Source organism: Marmota flaviventris, chromosome 3, assembly GCF_047511675.1.
Source record: "Marmota flaviventris isolate mMarFla1 chromosome 3, mMarFla1.hap1, whole genome shotgun sequence".
In the NCBI taxonomy this organism is placed as follows: Eukaryota; Metazoa; Chordata; class Mammalia; order Rodentia; family Sciuridae; genus Marmota; species Marmota flaviventris.
The window spans coordinates 65109787-65124034 of record NC_092500.1 but is presented as its reverse complement, the minus strand read 5'-3'; the positions used below and the strand labels follow the sequence as shown (position 1 = coordinate 65124034).

General features: G+C 44.0%; 1 protein-coding gene across 1 annotated transcript in view; it reads left to right on the top strand.

The window, feature by feature from the left end:
• The window catches only part of Scn8a (sodium voltage-gated channel alpha subunit 8), a 180408-nt gene extending 166160 nt beyond the window's left edge, over nt 1–14248 (top strand). Inside the window, exons 27-29 of the mRNA XM_027949788.2 lie at nt 825–929; nt 3535–3805; nt 8377–14248. Of these exons, the coding sequence (XP_027805589.1) occupies nt 825–929; nt 3535–3805; nt 8377–9524 (1524 nt within the window). The 3' untranslated portion in view covers nt 9525–14248. The remainder of the gene's footprint in view (nt 1–824; nt 930–3534; nt 3806–8376) is intronic.

Sequence of the window (14248 nt, the reverse complement as noted above, 5' to 3'; positions counted from 1 at the left end):
TGGGTGCGGTGGCATATGTCTGTAATCCCAATGGCTCGGGAGGCTAGGGCAGGAGGATCACCGAGTTCAAAGCTAGTTGTGGCAACTTAGCGAGGCACTTAGCAACTCAGCAAGACCCTGTCTATAAATAAAATATTAAAAAGGGCTGGGAATGTGGCTCAGCGAGTTTAATCCCCAGTACCCCCCCAAAAAAAAATTGAAAAGATTACCCTTATTATTCATTTTGTAAGTCAATTCTGCCCAACAAACTTCAGAAAACTCTCTCTAAACTGCCTTCTTGCACTAGAGTTTACAAATTTTGAATGTCATCTAAAATAAGTGGGCCATGAGTCAGCAACTTAAAAAGCCCTAAGCAACTTAACAAGACCCTGTCTCAAAATTTAAAAAGGCTGGGAATGTGGCTCAGCGGTAAAGTACCCCTGGGCTCAATCCTCACATACCAAAAAATAAAAATAGAATTTTTTTCCTAGAAGCTTATCAGGAAATCAGGCCAAAAATGTTATTATGAGACTGTGAGATGTGAGATGTACACCTTTGCTCTGAGGTTTACCCTTCCCTGAGGGTCTGTAGCCAGATAGTCCATTTCCTTCCTACCTAGCATGGCAAATCTCAGAAATCCTGAGCTGAAAACAAAGGTAGCTATCTCTTTGAATTAGAATAATCATTCTAGATCTATCTCACTCTGGGACAGGCAGCCACTAACCTGACCTCTGGAAAGGAAAGGGATATGTCTCCGTCAGTTCTCAGTGTTGATCCAGAACCTGGTCCAGAACCAGGCCTGTGAGCACCAGTTGTAATTGCTTTTCTCTTTTTCCCTCCTTTACTTTGGAGGTCAGGATATCTTCATGACTGAGGAACAGAAGAAGTACTACAATGCCATGAAAAAGCTGGGCTCAAAGAAACCACAGAAACCCATTCCCCGCCCCTTGGTGAGTACATTGTGCAGACCAAGAACATAGTGAGAACCTATCTGGGAAGACACTGCTAGGGTTACTGCAAAGGAAGGCAAAAGTGATTGCCTGGTATCTACTGATCTTCTCCAAGCTGCCCCATCCAAAAGATCAGAGTAAGGTGGCAGCAGAACAGGGATTACAGTGTGGCATGACTTCTATATCATGCTTGACTTCTCCTCTCAGCCCCTCCTCTTCCCTCCTTGGGAAGCAGCAGAGAACCGGCATGCTTACCACATTGACTCTGGCCCAGGTAATGAGATCTTTTTTTTTTTTTATACCTTTATTTATTTATTTTTATGTGGTGCTGAGGATCGAACCCAGGGCCTCGCATGTGCTAGGTGAGCACTCTACTGCTGAGCCACAACCCCAGCCTAGAGATCTTTTAATAGACAACCAAAAATGAACAAAAGCTGATTCCTTTCCTACCACTTCAAGACTTCAAGATTTGGTCATTGTTTTCTCAGCCTCTGTGCCCAATAGACATGTGGGCAGGATGTCTGGGAGCTAAAACAATGCTTCTGGCTGTCAGAGCAGAAAGAGTGAAAGTAGGAGAGTCCTGTGACCCGGATTTCCTCTCTCTAACAGAATTGGGGCTGAGATTCAGCCTCACCCTTCATGGGTTGTTATTCTCTTGTTTCAGAGAAACAAGCTGAGTGGGTCATAATCTCCAAAAGCCTTGAGGTTTCTTCTTCTTCATCTATAACTTTCATTTAAAGTAATTTTTTTAAAAAAGGGCTGGGGATGTGGCTCAAGCAGTAGCGCCCTCGCTTGGCATGTGTGCAGCCCGGGGTCGATCCTCGGCACCACATACAAACAAAGATGTTGTGTCCCCCAAAAACTAAATATTAAAAAATTCTCTCTCTCTCTGTCTCTCAAAAAAAAAAAAAAAAGGCAGCAGAACACTTAAAGTCAAAGCTTAGGTGGAAGTCTAATTTGACAAATAAAAGTAGAACTCCTTTGTTTAAACCAGCAGTTGGCTTTCCAGCCTGCTTTTCCCTGACCCCACAGTTGTTTCTGGCATACTCCTGCATAGCCACTGAGGGAAAAGAAGCCCAGGGGTTTGCAGAGCATTTTGGAAACCACCAAGTTAAAGTAATCCTGAAAATAAGTGGTAGCCCAAGTGCCTTGGTGCTTTTAAATATAAAATATCAGGGGAATCTTTAAAAAGATAATTTTTTTTTTTTATTTCCATGATGTTAAGACTTTCCGGTTAGTGATAGAAATGGAACTAAAGGGAATATTAAAGGATTAACATTTCTCAAGTTTACATTTGGGAACCTAAGTATATTTTCTTCCACATTAAACTATAAAAGTTAGTAGGTATGCTGGGCATGGTGGCACACACCTGAAATCCCAGCAGCTTGGGTGGTGGCTAAGGCAGGAGGATCACAAGTTCAAAGCCAGCCTCAGCAATTAAGTGAGATTCTGTCTTAAATAAAAAAAGGCTAGGGATATAAGTCAGCGATAAATCACCTCTGGGTACCAAAAAACAAAACAAAACCAAAAAAAAGCAGGCAGCTATAATAAAATGCAGGCAAACATTGAAGAAAGAAATAACTGGAGAACCATAACAGAGAAAAATGGAGGGTTGTGGGGGCAGATCTATTTCTACATGAGTAGTCAGAGAAAGCCTCGTCAAGGAAGGTGTTCTCTGGTGGGGATAGTGATTCCTGGAAAAGCAAACAAGGCTCTAGAAGCAGGAAATGCTAGTAACAGGCCACAAGTAATATCTGACTGTGAAGGCATCTCTCCGCCAAGTTAACAATAGGACCTTTGTGGCAGACGGGTGAGAAGCTATTGAAAGGTTTTAAGTGGGAGAATGATGTGATTCATTTATGTTTTTAAACAGTCCCACTCACCAGTGTGTGGAGACTGCTTTGGATGAGGGCAACAAAGGAAGCAGGAAGACCAGCTAAGAGACTTTTAGAGAAGTACAGGTGATGATGTGGCTAAGGTTAGTCCTCCAACCTTAGCCACTGGAAAGGCAATGAAGCAGGCCCAACCGAGTTCTTTTAAAAGGAGAGTCAGTGACTCTCAGGGCATTGGGGTATGAGAGAGAAGACAAAAACAGGGGACTCTAGATTTCTGGCTTGAGAGACAGATAAATAATTGAGAGAAGCAGAACAAGCCACGCGAAGGGAAAGGGAAAGGACTCAGCTGTGCTCTGGACCTGGTAAGTTTAAGACATTTACGAGTCATCAGGGAGAGAGACTGAGAAGCTCAAGCAGTAGATAGGTGTAAACAGTAGGAATAAATGGGCTCTCCAGTACACATGTGTCAATAAAGAAGAGAGATTGAGAGATGGCCAACAGATGAGACTAAGGGGCAGCCAGGGAAGTAAGAAGATCTCAAAAGTGTTTGACACCATAGGTTCAAGAGGGAAGAATGGCAACTTGAGCAAACTCTGGCTGAGGCAATCTTGATGTCAGTCTCTGTCATGCTCCCCATAGAGCCGCAGGAGGGAGCTGGTCAGTATGACAGAGAAGATGGTAGAGACTGCTTCCTTGAATAGGGCAGTGGCTTCCCCAGGTCTGCATGGGAAGTCTTTATGAATCCTATTGTATCTCCCCCTCTTCCCCAGAACAAAATCCAAGGTATCGTCTTTGATTTTGTCACTCAACAAGCCTTTGACATTGTTATCATGATGCTCATCTGCCTTAATATGGTGACAATGATGGTGGAGACAGATACTCAGAGCAAACAGATGGAGAACATTCTCTACTGGATTAATCTGGTCTTCGTCATCTTCTTCACCTGTGAGTGTGTGCTCAAAATGTTTGCCTTGAGGCACTACTACTTCACCATTGGCTGGAACATCTTCGACTTCGTGGTGGTCATCCTGTCCATTGTGGGTGAGTGGGGCAGGGCAATAAGGGAAATGGAAAGGGCCTGACTGGCTTTGAGGATGAGATTCTTGGGGTAGCAATGAGTTACATGGGTCTGAGGTGCAGGCAGGTAGGTGGTCCTCTTAGCTTAAGCCCATACCCCTAAGATATCTCATGGGCCTGCCTAGCAGATTATGTAGTCAGTGAGTTCCTACTATGTTGTAAATGCTGTGACTCTGGGGAAGAGAAACATACAATTTGGTTCTTGCTTTCAAAAAATTTAAGCAAGGGAAGGTTAAATGTCTTTAAAAATACATCTATGGGAGCCAGGCACAGTGGCACACACCTGTAATCCCAGTAAATTGGGAGGCTGAGGCAGGAGGATTGCCAAGTAAAAAATACAAATAAAAGGACTGAGACTATAACTCAGTGGTAGAATACTTCCTACCATGTTTGAGTCCTTGGGTTCAACCCTGAGCACCCCCCAAAAAGGTATGAAATGAGAAATGGAATGGCCAGAGGTAGTTAAGTATTAATGAAATTGTCTAGGAAAATTTTCTCGTGGCGATGGGTCTTGGTAGTGCTGTTGCTGCTAAGATTTTTCTGTGGGCCAGGTACAGCTTGAGAATTAGCCACATGTCTCATTGGATCTGATGATAGCCCAGGAGGCAGGCTGTTTTGTCATCTTTGCAAAATAGATGTACAGGTCCCTCCACGGAGGCGACCAGAGGCAGAACTCAGGCTGGTCTCAAAGTTTATGTTTTGCTTCAACCTAAAAGAATAGAAGGGATGATGTCTCTGTAGGTGGGCTGAAAGATATGCTACCTTGTTGATTACCCTCCCAAAACATTTCCCCACCTTCCTGAAAGGCATCCTGAACCATGTGAAACTCTGCTTTGATTCCAGATAGGCATGACTGACCTGTCCCAACAGAGACCGAATGCAGGAGATTCACAGAAACCAGCCCCAGAGCTCCAGGGTTTACCAGGAGGCAGCTGGCCTCCTTAGCCTGTGCCTCCTCTAATTCTGTCCTCCAGAGCAGCATGTCCAAAAGTGTGTTGACACATACAACACTAATCCCATACGTTTCTCAGCAAAGAATCCCACAATGGAATTACTTCAGGCAACACTATACATGAAATTTCCTTTTGGAAGGTCACCACACATGTTAGCCTACTGAATTCTCTAGGAAGTCCCTACAGGAAACAATTCTGCTTATCACACCATCCACCTTCATTGGACCATAGCACCCGTCATTCAAGTAATAATCGCTCATGTTTCAATGAAATGTACTGTCAGCTGGTCAGCATTCCATGTGCCTTTCGAGTGTGCTACCATATAGCCCTCAAACAAGCCTCTAAGTAGCATGAGGAACTGAGGTCTAGACAAGGACCCGAGACGGGCAGCAGATAGGGATCAAGTAGGGGATCAATCCCAGCCCCCCACTGGAAGTCCATGCCTAACTTCCCACAAAACACACTGGACAATGTAGGTGTTGTCCGCTTTTCTACCCACCCACTATTGAGTGGGATAGAAAATCCACAGATGAAGTTCATGCCACCTGTGCTCAGATGGCCCTCCAAAATAAGAGAGAGAGTAGTAATGTTTTAATGATGGGGATTTTTTCTACATATGAATGTATTCAGAAACAATTATAGAAACTCTTTCTTAAGAGGAATTGAGCCCGGCACAGTGGTGCACCCCTGAAATCCTACAGCTTGGGAAGCTGAGGTAAGAGGATCACAAGTTCAAAACCAGCCTCAGCAAAAGTGAGGCACTAAGCAACTCAATGAGATCCTGTCTGTAAATAAAATACAAAATAGGGCTGGGGATGTGGCTCTATAGTTGAGTACCCCTGAGTTCAATCCCCAGTTCCCACGCGCCACCCCCCAAAAAAAGAGGAATTGTGTAAACTAGTTCTATAACCACCTGAAGTACCCCTTGAAGTATCCCTTAAAGTACCCACTGCCTGGATTGCTGACTGTCCCATTTCTGTCTCCTTTCTGTGGGGATAGATATAGGTTCATCCTTTCATTCTTCAAAACCTTACTCAGAGCCGGGCGCAGTGGCACACGCCTGTAATCCCAGCAGCTCTGGAGGCTGAGGCAGGAAGATAGCAGATTCAAAGCCAGCCTCAGCAATGGCAAGATGCTAAGCAACTCAGCAAGATCCTATTTCTAAATAAAATAGAAAATAGGACTGGGGATGTGGCTCCATGGTCGAATGCCCCTGAGTTCAATCCCCAGTACCAAAAAGAAACACTTAGGCATCGCTGTCTCTCTAAAGCCTTGCTTGCCCACCATGTACAGGATGCAGTATCAACTATAATAGATGTTACACTGCCTAACTTCTTATGATTACTGGTTTTTTACTTAATTGACAAGTAAAAAGAAGAGAACTGAGAAATTGTCTTTGGTCCTGGATGAGGTAGAGATTTTCTGGAAAGTGCAAACACTATGGAATCCAAGCTCCTGAAGAAAAATCCTATTCTCTGACCCTTCATAGCCTAAAACCTTCAAAGAAGAGGTTCTATAGCCTCTGCAGCTAACTGCTCCAATATTTATGAAATCTTATGGTTAAAAGATACTTCCTTCATTAAATTAAACGTGCCCTGTCCATGGAAACTCATGTTGTTTCATTGGGCCTGGATGGCAAGAGGTGACACTGGAAGACGAGAATAGTCCACATTTCCCTTCCATTCTCTTTCCAAGCCTTTTGATCTCTTTCCGTGGTCCCTCGTTGGCCTCCCCCTGTTGTTCTTTAGTTTTAAGGATAAAGTGGTCTGGTTGAGGTGGGCCTGTGGGTAAGTGTAAGTAGAAAAGGCCCTCTGACGTGTGCATTTTACCTCTACTTGTGTATCCTCCTTAAAGCGATGGCATTTTTACCTGCCAAAATTGGTTTCTGGTTTATGGGTTGCAGCTCAAAATCTCAAAGCTGAGTTGAAAGCCATTCCTGAGCTATCACTTTAGTTTTTTAGGCTATTTTGATGGAGTAGGAGATAGAGGGATGGGCAAAGAAAGATGTTTTGTTGTTTTTTTTCAGAACCAATATAAAGATACTTTGAAAATCAGTGGCATTAGCAGAATATCTAAGACATCAAAGTCAAAGGGTAGCATGGTATGGCAGGAAACTGAGACCTCACATTCATTGTTTGTAGATATGGGTTTTTGTGGGGGCGTTTTTGGTACTGGGGATTAAACCCAGGAGTCCTTTACCATTGAGCCACATCCCCAGCCCTCTTTTTATTTTTTGAGACAGGTCTCGCTAAGTTGCTTTAAGGTCTTGCTAAGTCGCTGAGGCTGGCCTTGAACTTGCAGTCCTCCTGTGTTAGCCTCTGGAGTGGTTGGGATTGCAGACATGCACCACCATGCCTGCAATGGATATTTGATGGCATTGTGAAGAGCAATCTATAGCACCTTGGAAACTTTATGTGCATATATGTGGTAAAAAACTCATTGTCCTGGAATAGAAAAACAGATAAATTAGGACCTACTTATAAAAGTGAATACCATTCAATTGTTAAAGTGAATAATCTAAAATTATTTTAACACAAGGGATCAATCTCACAAATTAAAACAAGTGCTGTGTGATGGCACACACCTGTAATCCCAGCAACTTGGTAGGCTAAGGCAGGGAGATCACAAGTTCAAGGATAGCATCAGCAACTCAGCAAGACCCTGTCTCAAAATAAAAAATGAAAAGGACTGGGATTAAATCCCCACAAAAAAAAAAAAAAAAAAAAAAAAAAAAAAAAAAACAAGCTGGAGCTCTAAAAAGATTCAGTATAATTTCCTAAACATTGTAGAATGCTGTGTAATATTTATGGGTTTATGCATACATAGTAAAACTATATAGTAAAATGATACTTAAATATTATGGATACTTCTGAGAATGAAGAGAGAATGAGCAAATTTTGTAAAATGCTAATCTGTTTGTCATGCACATAGTTGTCTATATCAGTTTTCTCTACTTTTCTGTGTTTTTGGTTGTTGTCATTGTTTTGCAGAGCTGAAGTTGAACCCAGGGCCTGGTGCTTGCTAGACAAGTACTCTGCCACTGAGTTACACCCTCATCCTTTATTTTATTTTAAGACAGGGCCTCACTAAGTATGTATAGGCTGGCTTCCAACTTGCAATCCTCCTGCCTTAGCCTTATGAGTAGCTGGGATTACTGTTACATCACTCTGCCCAACTTACTTTTCTGGATGTTTGAAACATGTAATGTCTTCTTATTTTGAGAATTTAGATTCTGTAATAAGGAACTCATTCTACAAGCACTTTGAACTTAAAAGTTCCACAGCTAGGTAAAAAAAAAAAAAGAAAAGGGCTTTCTAGGTGCAGTGGCACATGCCTATAATCCCAGTGGCTCAGGAGGCTGAGGAGGAGGATTGTGAGTTTCAAAGCTAGCCTCAGTGACTTAGCGAGGCCCAAAGCAACTCAGTGAGACCCTGTCTCTAAATAAAATATAAAAACAGGGCTGGGGATGGGGCTCAAGGGTAAAGTGCCCCGGAGTTCAATCCCTGGGTACCAAAAAAAAAAAGAAGAAGAAAATGGACATCTCTAATCCCAGAAAAATAACTTCTTCTGTTCCTCTCTTAGGAATGTTCCTGGCTGATATCATTGAGAAATACTTTGTTTCCCCAACCCTGTTCCGAGTCATCCGATTGGCCCGTATTGGGCGTATTTTGCGTCTGATCAAAGGCGCCAAAGGGATTCGTACCCTGCTCTTTGCCTTAATGATGTCCTTGCCTGCCCTGTTCAACATTGGTCTTCTGCTCTTCCTGGTCATGTTCATCTTCTCCATCTTTGGGATGTCCAATTTTGCATATGTGAAGCACGAGGCTGGTATTGATGACATGTTCAACTTTGAGACATTTGGCAACAGCATGATCTGCCTGTTTCAGATCACAACCTCAGCTGGTTGGGATGGCCTGCTGCTGCCCATCCTAAACCGCCCCCCTGACTGTAGCCTAGACAAGGAACATCCAGGGAGTGGCTTTAAGGGTGACTGCGGGAACCCCTCAGTGGGCATCTTCTTCTTTGTAAGCTACATCATCATCTCCTTTCTCATTGTTGTGAACATGTACATTGCTATAATCTTAGAGAACTTCAGCGTAGCCACAGAAGAAAGTGCAGACCCTCTGAGTGAGGATGACTTTGAGACCTTCTATGAGATCTGGGAGAAGTTTGATCCCGATGCCACCCAATTCATCGAGTACTGTAAGCTGGCAGACTTTGCAGATGCCTTGGAGCATCCTCTCCGAGTGCCCAAGCCCAACACCATTGAGCTCATTGCCATGGATCTGCCAATGGTGAGCGGGGATCGCATCCACTGTTTGGACATCCTTTTTGCCTTCACCAAGCGGGTCCTGGGAGATAGCGGGGAGTTGGACATCCTGCGGCAGCAGATGGAGGAGAGGTTCGTGGCATCCAATCCTTCCAAAGTGTCTTACGAGCCAATCACTACCACACTGCGGCGCAAGCAGGAGGAGGTGTCTGCAGTGGTCCTTCAGCGCGCCTACCGGGGACATTTGGCAAGGCGGGGCTTCATCTGCAAAAAGATGACTTCCAATAAGCTTGAGAATGGAGGTACGCACCGGGAGAAAAAGGAGAGCACCCCCTCCACAGCCTCCCTCCCATCCTATGACAGTGTAACTAAACCTGACAAAGAGAAACAGCAGCGGGCAGAGGAAGGAAGAAGGGAAAGAGCCAAAAGACAAAAAGAGGTCAGAGAATCCAAATGTTAGAGGAGAGCAAAAATGAAATGTTATATCAGTTTAAAACTTGCAAGTGAAAGATTGTTTACAAACTTCCTGAATATTATCAATGCAGAACAGCTGTGGAGACACTGTAACCTGAAGAACTATACCAAATGTAGTCTGCTTACCATGTGACACAGTTGCATCTTGAGCAGTGACCTGCCAAGGGCAAAGGACCCTGCTCCCTGAACTCACAGATTTTCTATTGCTTGGGCAGGTGGTTACTGCATGTTCCACATTCAGTCAATGCAACTTAGGACAAAACTAACAGGATACAAAAACAGGAGAGGCTGCCGGGACCAGCATATTTCCGTTGCAGCCAAATGGATTTTATTTTTTCATTTTGTTGATTCTCAGAAGCAGAAAGCATCACTCTAAAAATTTGTTTGTTCATGCAAACTATATTTGCATTCTTACATTAGTTAAGCTAAGCAGCAAAAAGAAAACACACACACACTCACATTTAGCCCATGTCATTTAATTGTCAGTTTCTTTGACATAAACCGCATCTTCTCCACATGGGCTTCACGTGGTTTGGAGATGGGTGGGGGAAAACAATCAGGTTTTTTCAGGCTGAGGAGGACTTGCTCAGGCCAATTCCAAACATTGTGCTCGTTCAATGCGTAGAAATGATTTGCATGATGGCATGCCGTGATCAGAAGTCATGCATGAGATCCATACACCACAGGACACTACTAATCCTGTCCCCTGCATTGGGTCAGCCTTTGGACAGGACCCAGCCCTGCACCGTTCACTGTATTTGGAGAAAATGGTAAGAGTTCCATACCGGCTGCAATTCTTTATATGAGTTCCTATAAGTGTTTCATACACCTTCTGGTAGGGAAACAGTCAATCAATTGACCACCACCAAAAACAAAAAACAATCCCAGTCCAACAAGCAGATGGATCCGTTGCGTGTATTTGTTTAACAAACATCTCTAACATACAGCCATTGTTGCACATTTTGCAAGATGAACTATTTAATGCTGCTCTGTGTCTAGTACATGGGGAGACTTTGATCCCGAATGGCTTGTACTATTAATGTCACTGTAAAACCAAATCCTAGGGCTAAAAAAAAAGTTCATTTGTATTTTGCAATATTTATGATGATTGTTTAGCCTTCATACTGGAGAACTGACACTTAAATGGGGTAGAGATAAAAGTGCTGTTCAGGGTAGCATGTTATCTCTAGGGGGTATTTTGGAGAACTTAAAATGACATTTTGTTGGGGGTCATGGGGTGCTCACTTCACCTAGTTTCATGCCCTTCTGCATTGTGGCTTTCTCTGGGCTTGGGTCAATATGGAGAAGGGTTCAGATCTTCTGAACTGTCCAGAGGGATTGTCACAAGCTCACACCTGCACACAACTTTCTTGTTGGACCATTAGAAACTGTCCTCCTGCCTCCATCACATTTCCCCACTGAGCAGGGCTTCCCTTTCCACCCTCACAGGGCTGGGTGAGGGCTGCAGCACTGGGGTATGGCTATGGTTTCTTTTGACTGTTACTAGAGCAACAGTCACTGCTGGGACCTGAGGTGTAGATGAAACCGCCTCTGAACCAAGCCCACTTGGTTTCTTTACTGCACTGGTTTTCATGAGAAAGTGACTTAATATTAATTCTGTAGGGTGTTCCAGCTTCCCCCAGCACATTCCCTCTCAGCCAGTTTTGCTCTCTGCTTAAAGACCTGCCCATTGTCATTGGAGGGTGGCTTCTGGGGGAGTGTCATCTTCATTCCATCTCCTACCCTATGGATGACAGTGCTAATCCAGGGGTATCTCATCTGATGACTAGGTTTCAAAGCCGACATGCTGCAGTTGAATGTTTCAGGAAGTCTGTTTGAAGAGTGAGGAAAGACTTTAGCATGGGAATCAAATCAAAATAAACTCTTCCTGAATCATACAATAGAGGGGGAAAAAACCCAACCCATAATCAGACATACCAATCTGCCTTGCAGTAGATGTACTTTGGATGTAGTTTCACAGTCCACTTGACTTGTTTTGAATAGAACAAACCACAGCAAGTCAGTAAGCAGAACTTTCTTGTTGGACCATTAGAAACTGTCCAGCTCTCTTAAGCCTGCTTCTGCGGCCATCCATAGAGTTTTGTATTACACCTGATACCAGGTTGGGAAGGCATCTCTTTCAGTGTTCCTGCTGACTGCTAGGATGAATGTAGAGTACCATGTACAGGCTGCATTGTAAACAGCACAAAACAGAAGCTGACATGTGTGGTTATTTTTAAGAGAATTATAAATACTGTAATATATAATTTTATTTTATTGGCATGCCTTTTTGTAAATACAAATTAACTTATTAAATAGGAAATGGCTTCTGGCTTACGCCATTGTCATGTTTATTTTTATTTTTTATACTTTTTTTTCTTCTTAGAATTTAGATGCTGTCAGCCAATGTACATCCCCAAACCAGACAGACAGACAAAAAATTTTTTATTGCTACTGGTCTTTTCCAAAACAACTAAAAGTATATATTTTTGTTCCAATGTGCAATAAATTCTAACCACTTCTATGCAAGATTTGGCTAAACTTAATTGTTCTTAGGTCTTGAGATGGACAACAGAGCTATCCAGTCCCACTAGGTACAACAAGCGCTCATGCTAGTGATGTCATTAAGCTACTAGAGCCTACTAATGAGATTTTTCTGAGATCTGACCTTTTTCCTCCCCTCCACTCCTGATCCCAGCCCAGCGGGCCACCTCCTTAGTAACACATGGGCCTTGGTATCTGACACCCATCAGCCAGCTTCATAGGAAAGAAGCCACCTCCGCTGTATCTGAAGTTTTGTGGTTTTCTTTTCTTTTCTAACTTTTCCCACCTCTTATCCCTCGCCCATTATCCCTACACCCACTCACTTACTCTCTCACTCACCCGTCCTGCTCCACACCTCTTTGGTAGTAAATGACACCATCACCAGCAGTTTACACCCGCAGTTAACAGGCATTGAACTGAAAGAATCAGCGATGGCGTTCTGCACGCCCTCACTGGGTGAGTGAGTGGCAGCGCTTTGCCAAATATTAACAAAGCCAATCAAAAAGCAGCAGCAGCCACAGTATCACTGCACATATATATATATATAGATATATAAATATAATATAAATATTTATTTTTTGTAGCCGGGTCCTTGGTGCAGTATTTATACTCCACAATCCACCTTTAAAAAAAGGACAAAAAGCAAAAAGATGTGTGATGCTGTTAATTTAAAATGCAGAGCCAAAGCCACTGAGCAGCAGCTGCCATGGTTGCTGGTTTGTGCGTGAAAAACACTTTCCAAACCCCCTCTTCTGTCCTTAACCTCCTTATTGCTTAGGATGAGGAGAGTCCATAATTTAAAGCAGAGGGTGAGAAAAGAAAAAACTTCCAAGTCAACACAACCTTCTCTTGCTCCTTCCTCAGTGAGCTGCTTTGGGCATCAGAAGTTGCTGGGGCAGAGAAACAGAAATGCCTGTCAAAGCCCCTGGAGCCACAGTGCCCAGGGGGTTCTTTTCTTTTTCGCCACAACCAATGTAAACTGTAAAAGACCAATAGTGTATTAGTGAATGCATGGAGGCCAACGCTGCCCTAAATGAGACGTGATTAAAAAAAAATACATCACTATAAGCCAAAAGGAAACAAAATAAAAATGACCCTTTTTACTGTACAAGGGAAGCCTGTCTTGGTGTGCATTTGTTGTTGACCGTCCCAATTCTTAAGTCCGGGAGGGGTCTGGGAACTGGGACCTTAGCACATTTGGGGAAAGAAGGGGAACGGGACAGAGAGAGACACCAGAGGGTCTCGCATTTCTGGCTAAACTGAGATTGGAGAGAAAAGCCAGGTCCTCACCTTCCCAGATCCCCACTGAACCATTGCATGTGGTACCCACACCCCAGGCTGGTGCTTAGAGGCCCTTAAAAACTCCCTTCTCACCTAATCCACCTGGCGGAGCCCTCAGCTATGACTTAAGCCAACCCAGCTGGACTGGCCTCACCTCTGCCTTTTTCATCAGTGTGTTTAAAAAAAAAAAAAATACCCCCCATGTTCCAAAGCTAGGGCAAGCACAAAATGCCCAACAGCCTCTGCTCTGCTAGCTCGTGCTGGGCCCTGCCCTCCATCACCCCCACAGGTAGACCAGCAGACTAGTTCTGTCCATATTTGTGCAAGGGGGCACCCCCCTTAGAGACACCCCCCTCTAGGCTGTGTCTCCTGGTCCAGGAACACTCAGGAGGATCTTGAAGTGCCCACTTTAGCTCGCTCCAGTAGCTCCACTCTGGAGATGTGGCTGGTAGGTCAGTTCCCATTCCCGGCCCCTGGGGCCCCAGCTTCCAGGCTGCTGTGGCTGTGAGATTGACATGCGTTATGGAGTCCTGGGCATCTTTTGTACTGATGCCTCTTTTCTTTTCTCAGATGTTGCCCAAAGTTTTGCAAAAAGCTTCATTCATTTTCAGGTACCCCCTAAAGAATCAGCTGCAACTAGTCAACCAGGGGGACATCAGGAGAGAAGAGGAAATCTGGTTGGGGGGGTGTGCCCAAGATTTGCACCAGAGTCTTCATTGTGGCTCTATGCTTTCTTGGATTCCCTTTTCAAGGTTACCAAGATTTCCTTTATGAAAATGCTCCTGAGGCACTCCCTGCCCCTGCCCCCCACTGCTGTTTGCTGTACATAGAGGCTAAGTGGGGTGGGGTGGGCGGGTGTGCACATGTGGTGTGTGTGTGTGTGTG